Here is a 22,769-nt window from a genome sequence, read left to right as displayed (position 1 = left end):
CAGAAGTGAAGTCTTCTCACATAATTGCCTGTGCTTATCCTCTTGACAGTTTTATCACTGTCTTGTTAGTGTTCATTTGTAGACCCAGCCTCTCATTAGCTGTCCCTCAGGCTGTGTGCAAATACAATATAAACCGTAAGAACTGCACCACTGGGTAGCAGTATAATATCCTCCTTCATGGAATTTTTTTGACTTGTGTAGTTTATATCCATCAAATGGTCAGTAAAGAGTTCAGCTCAGAGAAAGTGTCCTGGACTCTTCATCACTCACAGCAAGCATCAGTGTGGCCTGCCGAAGGGGACAACAGCTCTTAACTGGGACAGATTAACCTGTGATTGCACCAGTCAACCTGTGGCTCTGACATATTGTGCCTCGTGACGCTGATCTGGGGTCAGATGTGCACTTAATCATAGTGAATTGTAAGATAATCGCTGGGGAAGATAAGCTGAGATGTGCAGTGGAGATTGGTGAATAGGTGGAGTTTGACAAGTTAACTTCCAGCTCCTCAAGTCGTAAGCTCTTTTTCAGGTCTTCAGTGTGAGAAAAGGGGTTTGTTTCAAACCATAGTGAGCGGCCTACCTAGGGAGCATAAAGGCATTTTATGTGTATTCACAGTGTTGGTGCCATATGTTGTTTCATATCTATTTTTCACTGAAAAGACAATGTCAGGATGAATTGCAAAAAATATATATATATTTTTTAAGATTAGGAATAATTTTAGATTAGGATTTTTTCTTTACATTTAATTTTAAATAATTCACTGGTGCATTTTACACAAGTACATTTGAAACATATTTTGCCATTCGAAAGTTTTTCTTTTTTTCCCCAGATTAAATATAATAATAATAATCATAATAATAATAATAATAATAATAATAATAATAATAATTATTATTATTATTATTATAATTATTATAATAATTGTATTATTATATTTAGTTTCCAAAATAATAATAATACAAATTATATTATAATAATAAATATATAATTAATATTATAATTGTCATGTTCCTAAGCTAATGACACAATGCTTTTTAATTTATAATACTTATGTAATATATATATATATATATATATATATATATATATATATATATATATATATATATATAATATATATATATATATATATATATATATATATATATATATATATATATATATATATATATATATATATATATATATATATATATATATTACATAAGTATTATAAATTAAAAAGCATTGTGTCATTAGCTTAGGAACATGACAATTCTATTGACAAATCAATTGTGATCTAGTCCCTGAAGTGCCATTTTAATTAGGATGTTGCCTCAAGAGACAGTTGCCTGTGTAGACAGTAGAGAGCTGAATAGGAACACAGCCACTCTCTCTGTTCAGGTGTGTGAGAGAGAAAGAGCAGGGTAAAGGGGAGAGATAGCTCGAGGTGTGATCTTATCTGATGTTAGCTGAAGAATGACACCATAATGGAACAGCAAGGGTGTAATTATTCTCTTCTCCTCTTCTCTCCTCGCTCCCTCCTTCTCTCCACCCCTTCATGCTCTGCCCTCTCTGACAATTGAAGATTAATGGCAGAGATAAGCGCTGGTTCCTGCCTGTCTCCACCGCATCCAGTCGCAGGCCCGCTTGGTGAATGGGAATCCCTGTTTCAGATCACTTCTCACTCTCATGGTGTAAATCTTGCTCAGGAGTAAAGTTTAGTATGCTGGATTATGAATGTGTATATGATTGCCAAAAAATTCATATGGATTTGTCATCAGCATGTTCTTGTCATTATATTTTATGTTCAGAGGAACAGAACCCCTTAGCTAAGGTTTGAGCATCATAAATATAAATTAAGCCTAAACATTGGGTATTTATTTATTTATTTGCATTTTCATGCTTTTTTATGTTATTATTTGTTTATAATTTTTTTTTAGTTTTTATTTATTTATTTAAAAATAAAGTAAGTAAAGAAATAAAATAAAAAATAAATTAAGTATTTGACATTATATATGAACACATTGCAAATAATTAATAAAAATAAATAAAAATAAACATATCTGCTAGGCGCACTGGTTTGACCTCAACACATTGCAAAAACTTCTTTGAAATATTTAAAAATGCTAAAATAATAAATCTGATGTTGAAAATGAAGACCAAATTATTAGTACAATTATTTTGTCACTTAATGTTTGTGTAGCACTATGTTAATGCAATTCTATATGCCTGTTACTTTGAGACGCCTAGCCAAATTAAGGGACAAATGACTTTGCATCTAAAAATCACCAAAACACCATCCGATTAAATAACACAGAGCAAAAATTAAGTTGGTGCAGAGAAAAGGTCCTGCAGCATTTGAGTGCACTTAAATTTGAACTTTTATATTTAATGCAATAATGTTTTGGCATTTTAAGCATTCAGCAAAGGGCCACGTTATGTGTGATTTTGTGGTGTTATATAGTTTAATATAGTTGGTTAAAGTATGTGTTTGTGTGTATATACCCTGCAGACACAGGTGTGTGTTTGTGTGGTGGGTGTGTGTCTGTGTGTGTGTGTGTGTGCGCGTGTGTGTATCACCTCTGTGATACAGGTTTAGGGGGGAATTGTGTTTCAGCATTACAGAGGGTCTTTCCTTAATCCATTCACACCCTCCGAGTGACCCGAACTCAGGAGTCTGTCCGCTGACCAAGACTCAGAGAGAGCAAGAGAAAGGCCTGGAATAAAGGAGAAGAGATTATCCTCCATTCCTGATGTAATTCACTCTGTGTTTCCATACCAAACGCCTGAGAGATTCCCACTGAAGTCCAGCATTTGAGAAACGTCACACGTGACCGTCCACATAATCCCCACAAAGAGGGTAAACTGACACCCATCATGATCCATATCATTTGAATATTTCATTTGATTTACTTTGATACATTGAAAAGCCAAATATCAGACTAGAAAATTACTGAGCTTTTAATTTACTGATACTGTAACATTTATTTATAAATAGAATAATAGTCCTTTCAAAACCTACTGTATATTTTCCCTTCAGTTTTTTTAATATATATTTGTGGGAACACTGATGTTTATAAAATGATAAAATATCCAGTTAAATATCTTGTCATTATTATAACACAATTTAAACAGTAACCTACTAACTTTATTTTCAGCAAAAATTTTAAATTATTTGAACGTCAATTTGTAATATTCTAAGAATGTTCAATGTCATGTTTAGAATATTTAAAGTTTAAAATAAGTTTTTTTAGAATGTTAATCAAGATCAAAGACATTCAGAGAATGTTGATCTCAGTTTACTTCCAACGCTATGAGAAAGTATAGCAAATATGAATAAAGTTATCAGGACCTTCCATAAAAATCACATTTATATAACTTTTGAAAATGTTAAAGCTGATGAACATCCATCCCTGATGGACATCATTAAATCTGTAGCTCTTCGTTTACAGCACAAAATAGACATACAAACATAAAAATAATTATAGTTTTACTACAAAACCTACAGATGGTAACATCTCAAGTCATAAATATTTAACATTACTAAATCAACCTAAATACTGTAATTCATACAAACAAATTTTATTTTTATGCTATAAATCAGGTAAAAAATCTCTTTATATAGGCAACAATTGCAGGTTACTTATTTTTAACAGAGCAGGAAAAGTACAGTGCATATCAATTTGTTGCATTCATCACAGTTTATATTTGAATATGTTATATTAGGATCAGTTATTACATGTTTTTGAGCCATTACTTCGGTCATGGAGTCTCTCAGAGGTTCAGGGTTAGGAATAGAGCTGGTGTTGATGGTGGTGACAGCCGATAGCTTCGTATTAAAAGCTTTCTTTGAGATCATTTATGTCAAACCTGGAGCAGGTGAGTGCGTGTTGAATCAGGTTGAGTTCAGAGCGAGGCGTCAGCTTAAATTTCTGTTGATTTGGAGGAGGAGCGTATAGTCAGAATTTCCCTTCATATGAAATACACTTCATATCTGAGAATCAATAGCTGTACATGGGCGTATGATCGTTTATGCATATTTAGTTTATGTTCATTCATTTGGAAGAGGTGATTAATTCAATTGAGAAAATTGAATTTACATAGTGAGATTACATGCATATTTTTATTCTGTTTGTTTGAGTGTCCGTTTTATTTAATTATAATAATCCTGCATTAGATTGAAGGCAACCTTATACCTCACTGTGACTCTGAGTGAATATTGTGTCACACGGAGACTCCCTGAGTACATTGAAAATACAGTCTTTCAACATGAAGACTTTTCCTTTTTCTGAAGTCATGAGTTTGCTCCTTCGAGGATGACAGTAGAGAGCAGGATAAACACAGTCCTGCTGCCCCCTGCTGGAAGAATCCCCGATCACACTCCTGCACATCTTATCAGTGTGTATAATAGCAATATTCACAAGGTCCAAGGGCCAAAGGTTCATCTAATGCAGTGATTCTGGAAAATGACGTCATACGGTGACTCACCATGACCTGACAGTTCTATAATAGGATATAATCTCTATAATATCATAATCCGTCAGTGTGATTTATAGTGAGCAATTCAAAATGTTTTTTTTTCTTTTTAAGGTTAATATATATATATATATATATATATATATATATATATATATATATATATATATATATATATATATATATATATATATATATATATATACTGAACACAAAATCATCACTCTAAAAAGATTTATTATTGTAGTAAATAATTGCATCATTATTTACATGGGCCTAATATTTGAGGAATGTATGTATTGACAGTTTATGATAAAAAAAAAACAGCTAATGAGATTTCACTGGTGGTGATTTTTTTTCCTCCTCATATATAACATTTGATGCATAAGCAGATAAATAGTATAAGAGCTAAATACTTCACATCTCTGCAATAAAATATGCAAGCAAAAAAAAAAAAAAGTATTAAATTGGCTTAAAGTCTAGAGTAACTGAAAGAAGAAAATGTAAAAATAATTTTTTAACCAATAAAACGTCATCCACATGATTTTTAGGTTCTTAGAAGGAAAGCTAGAAAAAAATAAAAGACATTTATGAAATGTTTTTAAAAGCATTTTGATGTTGTTGTTCTTAAACATAAGTGCAATAAAATATTTTTAGTGGCCCATAAATATATTTGAACACTTGAAACATGCATTAGATAAAATATCAAAACAAATGGCATTCATTTTAAAGAAACAGCACAAGCAAAACATCTGAGACACTCTTATCTAATGCAATGACTTTTTTAAGATTAAAATACCCTTTAAGCCTTTGTATGAATAGCCTATGAGTCAATACAATTTTGCGGCAAACATAATTCAGCTAAGTTTAGTTTTTTCAATGCACTTCATAGTTAATGTGGCAGTTTCTAACTAATGGACTCAGTTCAGCTCCAGTCTGAAAATCATCGCCTGTTAAACAGATTTTTTGCTGTGTTTTCTCTTTAGTACATCATGATCTCTTTGGGTGCATCCTCAGTTGGTTTCTCCTGCTCTTTGCGGCGAGTGTACGCAGCGTGGACGTACAGATAGACCACGAGGATGGCCAGCGAGTTGAGGCCGATGTACGGTATCAGGAGGAAGAACCCTGCCTTTAGCGTAATTTTTGGATTCTTCAACTGCACGTTGATTTCATCTGCTTTCACCAGTGTCTGGAACATCTCGCCCAGGAAGATGTTCGACACGTATAGAATCAGTGCCAGGGTGGCCACGCTTACTGGACAAGAGATAAGACACATTAGTAAACTTTCCCACGCACAGAGTCAACAGAGTAGACGTGTGATGGACTGAATTCAGGGGATCAACTTGAACATGAGCGAAATCTGAACGGGGAACGCTTTCACTCTCATGAGAAACTTACAATCATATTGAAGCCTGTTTCTGCCAGGAGATAAAAACCTCTTTATCCTACAATTATTACTTTTTTTCTTGCAGTTTTGAGAAAAAAAGAAATATATATTTTCCTCAGAAATTTAAGATATTAATTCAGGATTGTTAGATATAAACTTGAAATTGAAAAGTCATCAGAATTCTGATCTTACAATTCTGAATTTATATCTCACCATCCTGACTTTTTTTTCTCGTAAATCTGAAGAATATATATATATATATATATATATATATATATATATATATATATATATATATATATATATATATATATATATATATATATATATACATAAATACATATATTTGCTGTCAGAATTGTAAGATATAAAGTTAGAATTACTAGATATATACTATAGAACACTAAAATATAAATTTGGAATTTTTATCTCACAATTCTGACTTTTCTCTTGACAATTCTCAGAATTGAAAGATACAGTATAAAGTCAATATTGTGAGATATAATCATGAGATAATAATAGACTTGTTTTTTTCAGTTTTGAGAAAAAAAGTCAAAATGCTCAGAATTGTGATTCAGAATTTATAATATGTGGATAAAGGTTAATTTGCAAAGTTTATATATCATAATTATGACTTATTTTTAGTATTGCACTTTATATAATTTTACATTTTAATCGCATAATTGTGAGTTTATGTATTGAAGTAAATTAAAGAGTTCTATAAAGAAACTATTCAGAGAAAAAAAAATATCTCACAGAATTGCGAGATATAGAAAGTAAATTTATGTCTTGAATTTTGAATTCACATTTGGAGAAATTTGGAGTTACCCTTTTTTTTTTTTTTTTTTTTTTTTTTCGTGATAGCAACAGGATTCTGTTTAATACTATTGGAATGACTGGATTCTGAACGTGAAATTTAGCTGACTAACTGTGAATGTGACCAAAAATTTACTCAAATGACTTGGAATGTCTTTTAAAATCATTTAAAAAGTTCTAACCTTTAAAAAGAGTGAAGAATTAAAATGAAGAGGTCAAATGCAAGCCAAATAGTGTTTGAGATTCAGATGTCTTGGTGTGAGGGAGTGTTTGCTCACCGCTGAGTCCACTGCATGTGTACAGTCCTATCGGTCCCATGTATGTCTGATATGGGTTACTGAAGCTGTTGTACAGTGTGACCAGAATACTGCCTGCAGACCCGAAAAGAGCCAGAGCCAACAGGATGACAACCAGAGCGTGCAGGATGATCGGAGCGCCTGCTACTTTCGCCAGACGGGCGAACACTGAGAGCCAGAGAGAAGGAGAAAATACACTATATCATGAGTTTAATCTCGTGAAACAGTGAGTTTTTACATGAAAGATGTGGTTTGATATAAAACGACATAACCTTTGATGTATTCCAGATATAAAACAAGTCATGTGGTTTTTATGAAACGGCGGTTCAAATTCCTGCAGATTCCAAAGGTCATCTTAGTTCTAGCTTTTTATTTATTATTTATTGTGCTTATTGGTATTAATATCACAAACAGTTGCTCAAAACTGTATTTGGACACATTTAAAATATAAGAATGTGTTTAGATATCAAAATATCAAAACAGATGGTATCTGCACTCAGATGCTGCCTTTTTTCATGATCCTTTTTGCTCAATGTCTGATAATTCAGCTGGAGTTCTGGTCATTTTTTTGTGGATGCATTAAGTCAGTTCACACAGATGTAGAGATTCACTTTCACCTCACATTTCCCAACCACAATGTGGCACAATACTGTTTGTAGTCAATTTGAACACTCTCAGAAAAAAAGGTACAAAAGCTGTCACAGATGCAGTGCTCTTTCAAAAGGTACATTTTCAGTAATGGTACAGTACATATACATGTACTGTATGTACCTAAAAGATTAATTTTAGCACTTAAAGTATACATATTAGTAGCTTAATGTGACATATTTCTACTTTTGGAAGAGGCATCATCCCAGTGACAGCTTTTGTACCTTTTTTTTTTTTATCCCGAGAGTGAACAGTATAGGATATAATTTGCTTTTTATAAGTTTTTGCATAATTTGATTAATTAAAATAAATGCTAATTGTTCGATATTTTGTATCTAATGTTAAGTTGTTCATACATTTTTGGGTCGACTAAATTTTTTTAGATAATTCAGCTTATTTATTTAATTAATTGTTATTTTATTTTATTTATTTAAATGATCCGATTTATTTTTAACATGTTTTAAAAGACAATAAAATACACAAACATATATAATGAAAAAATTGCATGATCTAGCATGTAGAAAATGAGTTGAAGTCTCATTTGAAGCTCACCGATCACTTGTTTTCCAGCTGAGTCAATCCTGGGACATCTGATTTTGGTTTCTGTGCCATTGAAAAGGCCAGTTTCGAGAGTGGAGGTTCCATTGAACTCTGTAGTTCCGGGCGGACCGCAGTCCAAGACGGCATCGGCCCAATCTGTCGACATCCCGAAAGCCAATAAAGCCACTCCAGCTGCACATAAACCAGCACTTGACAAGAAATGCGCTAGTTTCTCCGAAGACGGCATGGTTTCAGTGTAACTTCAGTGTCTGAAGTTTATCAGTTTGTCAAGCAGACCTGTATTCCCGTTGCTTTGTGGCTGGAAAATGGGAGATCTTGAGAGGAGGTGAGGTGTTGGTGGCTGCTGGGGTCATAAATGGTGCTGTATAGGTTGTACTTTGTCTCTGATCTAAAACCAGTACCTGCTGTTTCCCTGCAGTGGCAAAAGGTTTGGTCTTGGGTGAGGAAACAGATCTCAGATAAGCTCCTGATGAAACTCATCCCCAGGAGGGCAATAAAGTCATAAAGTAATCGTCTGTACAGTCACGGAGAGCAGCTCGTGTTGTCATGACATTTATATTGGAGCTCACAACATCATAAAGAGAGTGACGTGTGTTAGCTCAGAAAGAGAAGCTCAAGAAAAATCATCTTCTGAGGGGACAGAAGTCCTGCTTTACTGGTGAGGTGTAACCAGGGTCGGCGTTATAGGAGACGTTTCCCAGATCCTTCTAATTTTATTACTGGGCACGTGAATGATGGCCTTGGGCACAACATTTATTATACTTACAGTAATAAATTATATGACAATGTCAGTAAAATTCATAAATCTAAGATATTCTTCATTGCTTTTAATAAATACACCTTTTACATTTATTTCAAAATGTATTTAAAGATGATTTAGTAAGCTGTTAGTTAGTAGTAATGAAAATAAGTTTAAAAAGAATGCAAATGAAAAGGAAAAAATGCTGATTAAACAAAAATTTGTTGCATATTGCTCATTAGATAACTTTTAACATGTTAAAGAATGTTTATATTGGACATCAGAATCTCATCATAGGGCAGAAAGCATGTTTATATCACATAAATGTTGTGTATTTCCTGAATGCTATATTTATTTTTAGTGTGATGCTTTACAAGATCCAAAGTCCATTTACTGTGATACGGTATCACCGTGGTTATCACAACACACCCACGAATAAAAATGCTTACAAACGGAGATAATACGACCAGAGAGTGGATTACAGATACATAGCCTACCAGAACAATACAAAACTTTAAAGTAAAAATATTTTACAATTATTTAAAAATATATATTTCTACCAGCAGATGGCGTCTCTTCTATTTCATTCAATCTGAGAGAACAGCATTGTGATGTTACTGTTGTATAATGATGTGTAGACTAAAAATGAATCAGAGATTAGATTAGTCATTAAACTCATTTGAATCTTTAATCATTTTATTCTTTTTACTTAACTATTTCTACTTGGGCTACAATTTTACCTAAATATTTTTCAGAATTTTCAGTTTATAAAGATGATTTAATTGCGTTTAATACATTTTCAGGAAGTTATTTTTTATTTATTTTTATTAACTGCTGTGCTGAACAGTTGCTGTAAAACTAATACAAACTGAAAATGGGTTGAAGACACAGTTGAAGACACGCAGTCACGTGGTATGTGGTATTTCTCTTTGCGCTGACCAGGATGCACCAATCACAGGCGTTTGTGATGACTGGCTATTTTCACTTTATTATCAAATCCCTCAAAGCAATAGAAACAAAACAGCGACAGAACTAGACACAAACGAGCATGAATTCGTATCAAATTTAAAAGCTAGATGCAGAGCTAAAACGTGAATCCGACAGAATTAATACTGTAGCTAAAAACAGGGGATTCAGCAGACACAGGGAGAACTAAAAGAGAATCAGGGGTAAACGCTGAAAAAAAAAAAAAAAATATATATATATATACATATAAAGACCTAGAGACAGACATAACTATATATATATATTTTTTTTTTTTGTACTTATTTTTTTTTTTTACATGATTTCAAGGAAGTAATCCAGCATTTTGGGCCACTGCGCGCCCCCTGGAGGACGAACATAAGAAACATCATAAGGTTAAGCCGTGCTTTGGACACACAGTTCGTATAATTTCAGAAATGGTCGCCAGGCGGCTCTGAGCTCACGGAAAACGCCGGAGAAGCGGGCGAGCCCCTGACAGAGGAGTAAATCTGCAGATCAACACCAATCCTCCCGTTTCCTTCTCCTCCTCCAGCAGCAGTGGTCAGCTTTCAGCAGCCGCCCGGCGCGCTCTGCGCTCCCGACCTCCGGATCATAACCACCCGTGCGCTTCAAAAATCTGCGTTCGTGTTGGAGTTTACGGTAAGAGAATGATGTGGCTGTTTAATCTGAATCCAAACTGCAGTATTCAATGTGGCACATGTGTAAGAATGTTGTGTTTTTCAGTGCGCCGAGCGCGTAACGGAGCTGTGCGCTCCGGTGCGTTTGATACACCCATATACTCGCATGCAACCAACACTTGAGACTGGTTTATTTTCCCTGACGTGTTCTGATCCGCTTTATAGAAGCGTTTGCATGTAACGTTAACACACCTTGGATATCAGGTTTTGATGGAGCGCGTTGGCTGTGTTGGTATCTGTAGGTTAAGTGGGTTAGTGGAACGAACTGTAGCCATGGAAGGAGACGGGAGTTTGGGGAAAGGCTCATTGGGACTCGCTGTTCACTCTCATCCCTAAAGATATGCAAAGTGAACACGCGGAGTAGAGGAATGTCAGGAGCGTAGGTGTCTTTCACAGAAGAGACAGAATAAGAACCCGAGCTAGAACCAAGGTTAGACAGTAGCAGAACCCAGAACCCGTGGATCTCTGCAGCAGTGCGACTACGTCTGTTTTACAACTCTCTCGTTGTTGACGTTGAGATATGCACGGAGTTCATGTTTTCAATAAGTTGAGGGATTCACTGAGTCATTGAAAAACATACTGTCTGCTCTTTTAATGAATCACTTTAATTCATAATCAGTCTGTTAACTGCAACCATGTTAGTCATAAATGTGTGCATGCTTTCAATCAGGTTTTACATGAAGTTGTGTACTTGTGCATATAACACAGCCAAATATGCTGAATTGACAAAAATATTACCTGATTTGAAGATGCTGAGTTTAAAAATAGCAATATAAAACTTTATAACAAGAACAAGATTTTTTTTTCTTTTTCTGATTATATGTCAGTTTTAATGTACTTCTCAAAATAACGAAAACAGTCAAGTGTTAGAAAGGAAATAATTTATTTAGTATCATGCATGTGAAAACCGGCTGAGAATTAATCAACTAGTAGTAATCTGGCTCAGAGCATGCTACAAAGTGCATCATGTTTTATGAAAAAGTGGGATGTGCACTATTTTTGGATTCAGCATCTCGGAATTAGTAGGAAACATGTATTGGATTTTATTCAGCAAATATAATGCAATAGAAAACTGAATGTCAATCCTACTGGCAATTGTAGAATATTTTCCTTCATGAAAGCAATCATCTGATGATAAACGCATTTATTTACATTTAAGGATATGCATTTATAGATGCTTTTAAAGAGCAACGTATAACAGAGCCAACATTTGTTTGAAGTAAACCATGGCAGGTTTATTAGAAAACATTGGTTTAAGGTTATTCGACTCAAACCAACAGGGTCTGCTATGTAGAGTATTTTAAGGCAGCTTTTCTCTTTGAGAATTTGAAAGTACAACAGAGGTTTATGTGAAAGCATTTTTCAGAATCAAATCCCAGAATCATTGTATTTATTTATTTATTAATTTTCAGGGGAAGTGTGTGTTTGATTTAATAATGCTGGTGCATTGCCTGCTGTGTTGTGTGTTCTCTCCGGTGTTATTGTGTTTTACATTCTCTTTGAAGCAGCTGTAGTTTTTTGCTTGTGGGTAACAGTGGGAGCTAATTGGTCCATAGCCGTTGCAGTTTAGAGGGTGAAGCTGATTATTTATGTGGTGCTTGTTAGATCTGTCAGGGTCAGAAGAAAGGCCTGGTGCTTTGTGGAAAGTGTGCCAAGCAAAACGATCAGGAAGCCGAGAAAAAAGGCTCATTAGCAGGATTGAAGTTTGTTTGCCTCTGTAATCAAGTGAATTAAGCTGTCTAAATGAAGTAAACGGGAATCACGTTCTCCAGCAGGAGTTATGGCAGCTGCGTTTATGAAATACAGTGGGTATGTTCACTTTTCTTTGAAATTCAAGTGTAAAAGCGTGCCATTTCTTAAAGCATATGAGCAGCTATCTGAAATGCGTCCTGTGTCCTGACGCTCAGGAGAGAGCAGATGGAAGATCCAGGACGTTGTTTGGGCATGCATTCATTTACTGGAACTCTCGGCTATTCTCAAACGCAGGAAAGTAAAGACAGACAGACTTCCTGTGAGGAAAACCAGAATCTCTCCAATACTCTCTCTTTCCTCCCCTCTCTCTCTCTCTCTCTCTCATATGATCCCATCGTTTGGCTTAATTTATGTAAAATGATGCAAATTTCTGTTTCTGCCGCAGCAGTTCCTTGCAGAGCTGGAAAGTATTGACAGGATTTACAAGCATTTTTAACAACATTTTACTGTAGTTTAAGGTTTTAAGCCATTTAACCAAAAGCATTTTCTCTTTACAACCAAGTAAGTTATTGGGTTGCCACAATAGGTGAATAGATTACCCACAAGCCTCTGCTCTTGAGAAATTAGTTCTGTTAAAAGATTAATCCCGCATTCAATTGCATCCAAAATAAAAGTTTTTGTTTACATAATATATTTATTATGTATACACACACACATGCATGTATATATTTCAGAAAAATATGTTAAATATATTTATTTATAATATACATTTGATATTATATACATGTAAATATGTGCAAAATATATAGGTACTGTATATGTGTGCATATATATACGAAAATAAATATACACTGTACACTCATGTAAACAAAAACTTTTTTTGGATGCGATGAATTGTTTGACAGCACTAATTTATATATGTTTGAGCCAAGCATGGGGACTTTTTTTTTAAATTAATTGTTGTTTTGGTTTTGACTGTTCAGGTATATTACTATCATATAGGCTATTAGTATCACATACCTACAATGAGAAACTGAAACTTATATACCTGACGTATGATTATATAATAATAATAATAATAATAGTAATAATAATAATAATAATAATAATAATAATAATGAGGATATCATAAATCCAATATTTATTTTTCACTGTGATTATATTTTGTTTTATTTATAATACTTCCATGATTAATATAAATGATTTATTTATAGTAAATATTTATACATAAATGATTCGAGTAAATTCAAGATTTACTAATTATTATTCATACCAATTTGCAACTTTACAATGGTGTTATTTTAGTATTATATATATATATATATATATATATATATATATATATATATATATATATATATATATATATATATATATATAATATTATTTATTGATTTTTTAAATTAACTTTTATTTTTATAATTTTAATTGTAGTTTTAATTCAGGTTTTAGTGATTTTGTCATGTGGTGTTTTCATCACCATCATTATTTTTTATTATTTAACCTGAACCACAAACAATAGTAATATGACAACTAGTAACTGTGAAATGACAGTGGAGGATGAAGCACAAGAACAGTGATGCACACATCTGTGATGCACACATCTGGTGGCTGTGTGGAAGAGCTTGAGGAAGTGGTTAGAGTTGTAATGGCTTTATGGAGGAGGGTGAGGACTGTGTGTTTGACAGGGTGTGGCAGCATCTCGGCCACATTTAACACGTGCTCGTCTCTGAGATACCTCTTACTCAGCTGTGCAGACACCACCTCACACATCTACCTGCTGCTCGCTTGTGTTTCTCCATGCACGCGTCCCTCACACTGAGGCCTGCCGCGACACGCATGCTTCCCTGATGAACCTGAGGACACACACAGATTCTTGGAATATTTAAGTTGAATCATCGAGAGGTTAGTGGGTGACTATGTAAACTATGTAAATCTGTGTGCGGTTGTTTGTCTTTTGTACTGTTATGATGGGACGCTGCAACCTGAAGTCTGTCTGAAGTCTTTAATAATAACAGGAGCTTGGCTGTGAACACAAGTGGGATGTTTATCAGAGGCTAGGTTTATTGCCCAGAGGTTGCTTTCTCTGTTGAATATAATACATACTAAATAACCATGAAGTATTGATTCATCTCAGTTGATTATTATCTGATTTTGCATGGAATTTGATGAATGAGAAACCTAAAGATTCAATATAATGTTCAAAATGTTTGAATAACTATTATAATATTTAATCAAAATTCTATGCAAATAAGACCATTTTCGAAATATATTTGGCATATAAGTTTAGATATATAAAATTAACGTTTAGATCATTTCATTGTAAAAAAAAAAAGTCTGTGATCTTTGACTTGCACATTGATATTTTGCCTTTGTTTTCTGAGACAGATGTTTGAGACATTTCTGATCTCTTATTATCCTGTCTGGGAAATGCATGAGATTATAGTTGTCTTTTTCTTGATTTGCTATCCTTCATTATGAAGTCTCTCTTATGGCTGTGAAGACCAGCATTGTTTCCGAGTTGGACAGGAAGAGACGTGAGCGATTCTCTTGGGTTGTGTCTGATCATGATGGAATGGACAGGAAGGAGATCTGGATTGAATTTGAGCTGTCAGGGAAAGAGCCAATGATGTCATATCATTACTAGCTGCCCAGAAATATGAGGGGCAATAAGCATTTCCCAGCACATATCTTCACCCATTTACTGTTTTGTACTCCATTACCTTGTGCACCCCCCAGCTAAAAAAGCTTGAGTTAATTCATGGCTTTAACAGTTGAGCACAAACTAAAAATGTTTACAAATCACAAATCTTACAGCATTAAATTATTCATTTTAAGGTAGGACTGCACAATTAATTGAATTTCTAATCGTAATATCAGTGTCAATTATGCCACAATTACATAATCGTTCAAAGCGGCAATTGATCGTTCAAAGTCTACTTATGTTTTTCTGTTATTCCGATTAAGTTGAGTTTTTTTCTTTCTGCATGTTTACTTAAATGGGGTTTTCCATTATTTTAATTTTGGTATAACATTTAGTATAACGTGTTTTTAGCTCGTTTTATTAATATATAAAAATAGGGCATGCGGTTGCATCAAACAATGGTATAAACATCATTCAATGTAAATTGCAATAATTGCATAATTAATAATCGTAAACAGAATTTCAAGGGAATAATGGACAAGTATGATTTTTGTCATGATCGTGCAGCCCTATTTTAAAGAGTAATTTAAATAAATTATTTGTATTACAATTTTTTTTGTTAAGTTATTGAATTAAGTAATTATTCTCAATGGTGAAAATAGTTATCCTGCTTATTATTTTTGGGGAAACAGAATGATATGTGATATTCCAATAAATGCAAAGTTCAAAAGAACTGCATTAACTTGAAATAGAAATCTTCTGTAACATTATAAATATATTCACTGTCACTTTTTACTGTTTTATTGCATCCTTGATTAAAAAAAATAAAAAATAAAACACACACATTTTGACTTTCCTTACAAATATGTCCTTGGTTTGCCCCAAACATTTGTTTAAATTCTATGGCAAGATTTGCTCCATGTTTGTACCATTGCATGGCATACAGCATCACTGATATCTTGATGAATCCAAGCATTATCTCAGGCCTGGGACATGTAACGTGTGTTTGTGAGTAGACAGAGTCTTAATGTTAAAATTAAGCCATGATGAAATCTCTCTCTGAAGCCAAAGACAGAGACAGAGCTGCAGGCTAGTTCACCTTTGAAATGTGATCACAGGATGATCTCACAGCTTTGAAGAAGCTTCTGCTTCATTCGTTTGTGTCTGGCTCTACATATTTGCCCCAGTTCCTCTGTGAGAAGTATTTGGACGAAGAACCGTGTGTGTGTGTGTGTGTGCTTGTTCAGGGCGGAGTGCACTATGACATCTTCTCTCTGGTTATGTTTTTACATCCTGAGAACTGAAAGCCAATGTCACACACCCCTCCTAGTGAGAGTGTTGGCGCCCACCACAGTTCACACCAGCTCGTATGCACACACACACAGACAGACCATCAAGCTTCAAGTCTGTGTGAATATCCATGAGATTCCAGAGCAATAACACAATCTGGAGATGTTTAAACAGATTTTAAAGGAATGGTTTTGCTGCGAGTGAAAATTTGCATCTTTTACTCGCCTACATATCATTCCTAAGCCATGTTGCTTTTTTTGTTTTTCAGTGGAACGCAAATGGATCTGTTTTGAAGAATGTCCAAATTCTTTTCCACATAGCAGACACAGGCCAGGGACCGTTGAACTCTTAAAAAAGCACCATAAGATTATAATTAAAGTAGTCTGCATGACTTACATAATAGCTTTGTTTGCAAAACAGATACAAATGTGTGTTTTGTTCACTGGAAGTTATGATGCCCACCACAGCGCTTCAATCTTCTGCGTGTTCAGATTTAGTGCTCCAGGCATGACACATTTTAACATTTTTCTTTAAGAACTGCATCAGTCATACAGATTTGGAATGAGATGAGGGTGTGCAAGTTATCATTTTTGGATAAAACAAATGAATAAATGAATATTTGGTTTTATAATCTGAATAAATGAGCCACACATGAAGCTTATGTAAAATTTGCTACTCAAGAAACGTTTCTAATTATAATGTGTTGAGAGGAAGTTCAAAAGAACATAATAAACGTCTTAGCGCTCACTTTCCAAGTTGAAATCATCCTTGCTGAATAATAATAATAAGAAATAAAATACTCACCCCAAAGCCTAAAACCTATTAACTGACATAAATATGAGTTTATGAGCATTTACCATAATAATTATTCTGGCACGAAGAGTCTTTAAAAATATATCTTCACTTTTACATTTACATCTCTTTTAAATCCACTAGAAAAGCTTTCTTTGAAGGTGATCCGTTTCGAGGCAGTGCTTTTGATTTGCTGCTGTCAGTAAAGTCTGGATTAATCCGCTCGTACTGATATTGTAAGAGAAATCACCCGCCCCCTGTGCCTCCAAGCCATAAAGAGACAGTTCAGTTCTGCTAAACATAAAGATTTGATGTCTTATTATAAATCATTCACATGTGGAATATTTCTGTGCCATACTTTGATGCGATTTCATTGCACTTTAACATCTAGCCTCGTGCACTAATGCAGCATGTGCTGCTTAAATTAGAGCATTCTTTGTCTTTTTGCAGATTAGTCATGTACATCAAGGTGGAGAGCCACAGACAACGAGATGTTCAAAGTAAAGGCAGCTCTCCTGAGCGGTTTAATCCCAGCCTTCTGGGACTGAAATGATGGAACAAGCTTTTCTGCCCTCAGAGGCAGCAGGTTAGATGCACCGCTGCGGCTCTATGTCTTATCGCATGAGCGCTGAGCTTCTAAAGCACTGTAGTTTTCAGAGCAATACAAAGTGGTTTTGTTCTAGAGCATTGAGGGATGCACTCAACAAGGTCTTCACAGAGACTCCCGTTTTTGCATCTGACTGCATGTTCTGACTGTGTTCATTCAGATGTAGAAGGAGGGAGATCGAGAGCCGTGCATCCTAAATACTTGCAGATCAGCGCTGTTGCCCTGAGGCGGTTTTAATGTGATGCATTACACTGACTGTGTTCATATCTACTCTAATAACTCCTAGTTCAAAGAACAACTCTTCCAGTGTTTTGGCCTGTCAAAACCACTAAGAGTCAAAGCCCTCCTTACTGACCTCAAGGCAAGTAAAAGCGTCTCACTTTTAACTCCTTTTTGAAGTCAACATATATCAGAATCGACCATGTTGTTTTCTTTTCTAAATAAGTGTTTCTGGTCTGTTTGAGCATGGTTTTGTCCATGCATGTTTTCTCTAAAAAAGTAGTTTGACAAGTAATCCACACCACTCCAGTCCATCGATTAACATCTCGGGAAGACAAACACGGTATCTTTGTAACTTCCAACAACTTGAGTCCTGTATCTATAAATCGTCTAATCTGAATCAGGAGAGAAATATGCACAGATCAAGCACCACTGCAAGCCAAAAGAGTCTGAAATGTTCTAAACAAAATATGTGGGTGGATTTTGATGTGAGAGACAACAGGGGACTGACTTTTGTTGTTGTTGTTGTTGTTTTTTTTTTGCTGGAGTATAAAGTTAAACTGCTTTGATGAATTTCTTTCTTACAAACATGCAAGCTTTTCACTTTACAAGATGTTAACTGATGGACTGGAGTGGTGTGGATCACTTGTGGATTATTGTGATGTTTTTATCAGCTGTTTGGATTCTCATTCTGACGGCACCCATTCACTGCAGAGGATCATTTGGTGAGTAAGTGATATAATGCTACATTTCTCCAAACAAACTCCTCTACAGTTCGGATGTCATGAGGGTGCATACACTTTCAACAGATTTCCATTTTTTTGTGATAACTAATGACAGAAAGAGAAACATTGTCAACACACGCTCATGGCATTTCTTAACTATTTTTTACATTTTGAAAACTTGGTTGCTTATTCATATGAATTGGTGCAATCCATTTGTACGTTTTTGTGTAATATGCTTACACCCCACTGACATAATGTTAAGGGGTGGATCTTCACGCCAAATGCTTTTTCTAAAAATGATACATTTCCATATAGTAATGTTTTCTCATGAGCTCAGGTTGGATGTAACCCCCACTTTCAGTGCATAACTTGGCGATCTAATGGATAAATCTAGTCCTTCTCTTCATTTTGTTCTTGTTATATTCATTTTTAAGTGGAAAATAATTGTTATGAAAGTGAAATGGGTTGTGCATGCAATTTTTCATGTTTACTTCATGCACTTATATTCAGTAATACTATACAGTATTATATATTACCACATTACTATATTCTCAATAGAATGTCTTGGTGTTCACAAATATAGACACACCTACAAGACTAATGTTCTAAGACATAATGGATTGGCACTGACCTGAACAGCTTGCTTTCTCTGTCTGTCTGTGAAGTCAAGCTGTGTGTGCAGTCTGGCTTGCAATTTCAGCCTTTAAATGCTCACTCATTTACATAGTTGTATGATATTAACTACTCTGTGTGCCTGTGTCCTCCCTGAAGTGCTGTTTGTCTTCTCTATTGTGCTACGTATTATCATAATGGTTTCAGGCTTAGAAAACAACTTGTAAAACAGCAATTTGTTGAATTGGGCCGTTAAATTGTGATCAGAGCATTATGTTAATCAGTTTAGGTTGCGCAGAATAGTTTTGTAATTATTTTGGATGTAGTTATTGGCTTGTGTGTTTCTAGGTTCATGATACTGACATGATAACTGATTGTGCAGAGTGTATTCATGCCAATATGTTTGCCTGACAGGTGAAAAAATGGATGAAATATTTTTTCTAGACATATTTATAGTGATATCTAGTGACACACAGCATCTTAGAAATGGCCTTGAATCCACAAGACCTGCTTAGCTTTCTAACCATTTCCAAAACTCAGATGATTTACAGTGCCTTGAATAGCAGAAATCACCAGTGCACTTACATTTGGGTACTGATAAATAGCTTTTGTTTGCATTTATACCCTTAGAGATCAGGCTTCCTAAGAAGAGCCTCAAAAGAGGTCAAAATTTGTTGTGTATGTGTAAAATATATAGCATGATAACCAAAGACAATGAATGGTGCAATAAAGCACAAATCCCAAAGGCCCCAGGCTCAGTTCTTCTGATTATCTTAACACTTTTTATGCATGATGTTAGTCTCAGATAAGCGAATTGCTAAAACAAGCCCATCCTTCAGCTCCCCGTCCTGCAGGAGCCTCAGTGTGCCATGGGGAAATATAATCATAATACTGATAATGTATTCAGTCTGTCTGTAGGCTGGGAGACGAGGTCCAGTCATCTGAAAGAATGCTTTTCAGTCTAAATGAACTAGCATTTGTTCTAGACGTCTTCACTAAGGCCCCAGTACACAAGCATAAATGGAAACACTACCATTTAGAAGTTTGGGCTGGGTAAGAGTTTTAGTGTTTTATAAAGAAGTCTCTTATGTGCACTAAGAATCAATTGTTTGAACAAATTCGTCCAAAGGAAAAGTCAGTCTTAAGTGTCACATGATCCTACAGAAATCATTCTAAAATGTTTTTTTTTTTTTTTTTCATTCTGGATTCTTTGATGAATAAAACATTCTTTATTTGAAATAAAAACCCTCTGTTCTGAATAAAAATATTCATTTATTTTAAAACCTTACTGACCCCAATATGTATATCTGTAAATTTGCTTCCATATTTACATCTAACCTAACATAAAACATTGACAGCAGTTACTGAAACTGTAGCTAGTAAGTTTCTGAGCGTTGGTAGCCGTATCCTTCTGTTGCTCTGCTGATATCTGTGCACATCTAACTTTAAACATTTGTACAGTAAACATGAGTAAACCGTAAATTTCTGATGGAAAGTTTGGATGATTAATAATCTATCACTAGTGATGATCTTCAGTAGCTGGATTTACATCGCCATATTTTTATGCAACTTATAGGGTATTACATTAAAAATGAATGGATGCAGAATACTTTTCTAAAATACACATTATTGCACCAGTTTCCCTTGAAGCGACGACTTTGTGTTCTCTAACACACAAATGTTTTTTTTCTTTTTTTCTTCTAATTGCTACCACAATGCGTTCTAAGCCACTTTTTTCCCACTTCATGCATTCCTTGGGAATTGAACCCAGGATGTCGGTGCTGCTAACACCACACTTTACTACTACATTTATTTATTTATTGCATTTGGCATACACTTTTATCCAAAACTTCTTACATTGTATTAAAGGTATGTATTTTATTAGTTCAGGCATTCCCTGGGAATTGAACCCATGACCTTGTCATCCTTATCAACATGCTATAGCTGTTTGAGCTGCATTTTTCAGATATTCTCATACCTGGTAAATGCAGTGAAATCAGCTTTATTAAACTAATTCCAGACCATCTGAAAGAGTTCAGTCGTTCCTGAAGAGCATCTGACTCAAGCGTGTTAAACATGATCCTGTTGAAGTTGAGTCTAGATTCAGTGTGGGTCTAGACACAACACTGAGCTAGTCAGCAGTTTCATGTACCACCGCTGTCTGCCCCGACCACAGCTCTCAGGAGGGAGTGCAAGCTTTTAGGTCCATGAAACCACCACATTGTACAGATGTGGCTTAGCAGGGGGTCTTAGTCACATAGTCTTATGGGAAGAAGTTTATTATTGTCCTATTCCTGCTGTTTTCCTTGAGTCATTGTGTGGTTGTTCTGCTATCAATACAGGGGCTTTTCTGTTGTTTTTGGCAGGATCTGTTGTTAAACTTGACCCATGCCTGTCATATCCTGAAGCAAACTTCCTGGGAAAACTGTAGGGTGTGTTTCCTTGGGCCCACCGTTACTTTTAAAACGGCATGGTGCGTAATTCTCAGCTCACAATGAGCCAAACTAAATGAGCCCACACAAGCAGAGCTCTTGCTTGTTGTTCCTCGACTCAAGTGTTGAACTGGTTAAAGTGTTCATTTCAGCACAATCTTGTTCCCCAGCGATCCTCTGCGAGATGAAACGCCGGGACCCAGGGGTGTGGCTGGCAGATATTATTCCCATAGGATGAAGAGGAATTTTTAGACTGACTTTCATTTGCATGGGCGCAATACATCATTGTGTGTTGAAGACTCAGCCTAGGGTTTCAAGGTATAGGCCGACTAAGACACAAGTATAAACTTATTTCTGTCATTCTTATGGTCTTGGCTGCCATGGAAAGATGTGTTTTGAGTTTTTCACTGAGTTATCTAAGCTGAATTTAATTGAAACCTCATATCTGACAGAATAATTTAAATACCATCTGAATGAAGAGTAGGAATTAGTGCATAAATAAATAAAATGCAATTATAAAGACATTTCCCTGCTCCAAAAATTCAGGTTTTAATGGAACTTTTTTGAAATGTTGTAGACTTATGTATTAATTTCATAACATGTGAGTGTCACTTCTGTTTAGTTTGATGTATTGCACTTTTATAAAGGCTTTGTGCGGCTAAAACCAAAGTTGAATAAGTGACCAAACAACTAAAAACGGGCTGTTTTAATAACTAAAAAATGACTTTTTGCTTTCATGTTCTCACAAGACAAGACACGGTTGCTTGCTTTTGTTCAAACTTTGGTGATTCTGCTCCATTGTTGTTTTATCCGCAGCCATGCAGACAAGTTTGGTCAAGAAGTGGTTTATGAAGCAGGTATCATTCTGTTTTTTAAGCCCTTTTTGCGATCTTTCCTCTGTGCACCAGTGAGCCATACAAGTGTAAGATCAGCGATCCATTTAACTAGACTTTGCTCAGCCCCCTACATTATCACAAGTCAAAAGTTTTGTGCAGGAAGTTTCTAAAGTGTAATCGCTTTAGCAAGTTTCACAGAATCAGACAACGGCCTCTATAGATTTTTATCATGCCACACATCTTTTTGCGCTGAAAGTGAGAAGAATCGTGACATTGAAGACTGGGGAAATGGCAGACGAAAATTCAGCTTTGCATCACAAGAATAAATTATATTAAAACAGAAGTCCATTATTT

At 35.0% G+C, this 22,769-nt stretch overlaps 2 protein-coding genes across 4 annotated transcripts in view; one reads left to right on the top strand and one right to left on the bottom strand.

Annotated features, from left to right (window-relative positions):
* Positions 1–4,969: 4,969 nt before the first annotated feature.
* On the bottom strand, positions 4,970–10,020 carry LOC113111403 (clarin-3-like). Its single transcript, XM_026276067.1, has 3 exons — positions 8,158–10,020; positions 6,940–7,125; positions 4,970–5,712 (listed from the first exon to the last, which is right to left on the bottom strand). Exons 1-3 carry the CDS (start codon positions 8,390–8,392, stop codon positions 5,441–5,443), a joined length of 693 nt encoding a protein of 230 aa, XP_026131852.1. The 5' UTR covers positions 8,393–10,020; the 3' UTR covers positions 4,970–5,440.
* Positions 10,021–10,240: 220 nt separating this feature from the next.
* The window catches only part of LOC113111386 (receptor-type tyrosine-protein phosphatase epsilon-like), a 73,106-nt gene continuing 60,577 nt past the window's right edge, over positions 10,241–22,769 (top strand). For 2 of the 3 annotated variants that reach the window (XM_026276043.1, XM_026276040.1), the window contains exon 1: positions 10,241–10,528. The gene's annotated coding sequence lies outside the window, so the exon portion shown is untranslated. Of the gene's footprint in view, positions 10,529–14,029; positions 14,164–22,769 lie in introns of those variants that run through there. The other variant, XM_026276042.1, reaches the window with a different exon arrangement.

Source organism: Carassius auratus, chromosome 12, assembly GCF_003368295.1.
Source record: "Carassius auratus strain Wakin chromosome 12, ASM336829v1, whole genome shotgun sequence".
Taxonomy (NCBI): Eukaryota; Metazoa; Chordata; class Actinopteri; order Cypriniformes; family Cyprinidae; genus Carassius; species Carassius auratus.
Note: the sequence above shows the minus strand (reverse complement) of the source record. Positions and strands in the feature narration are given on the sequence as shown.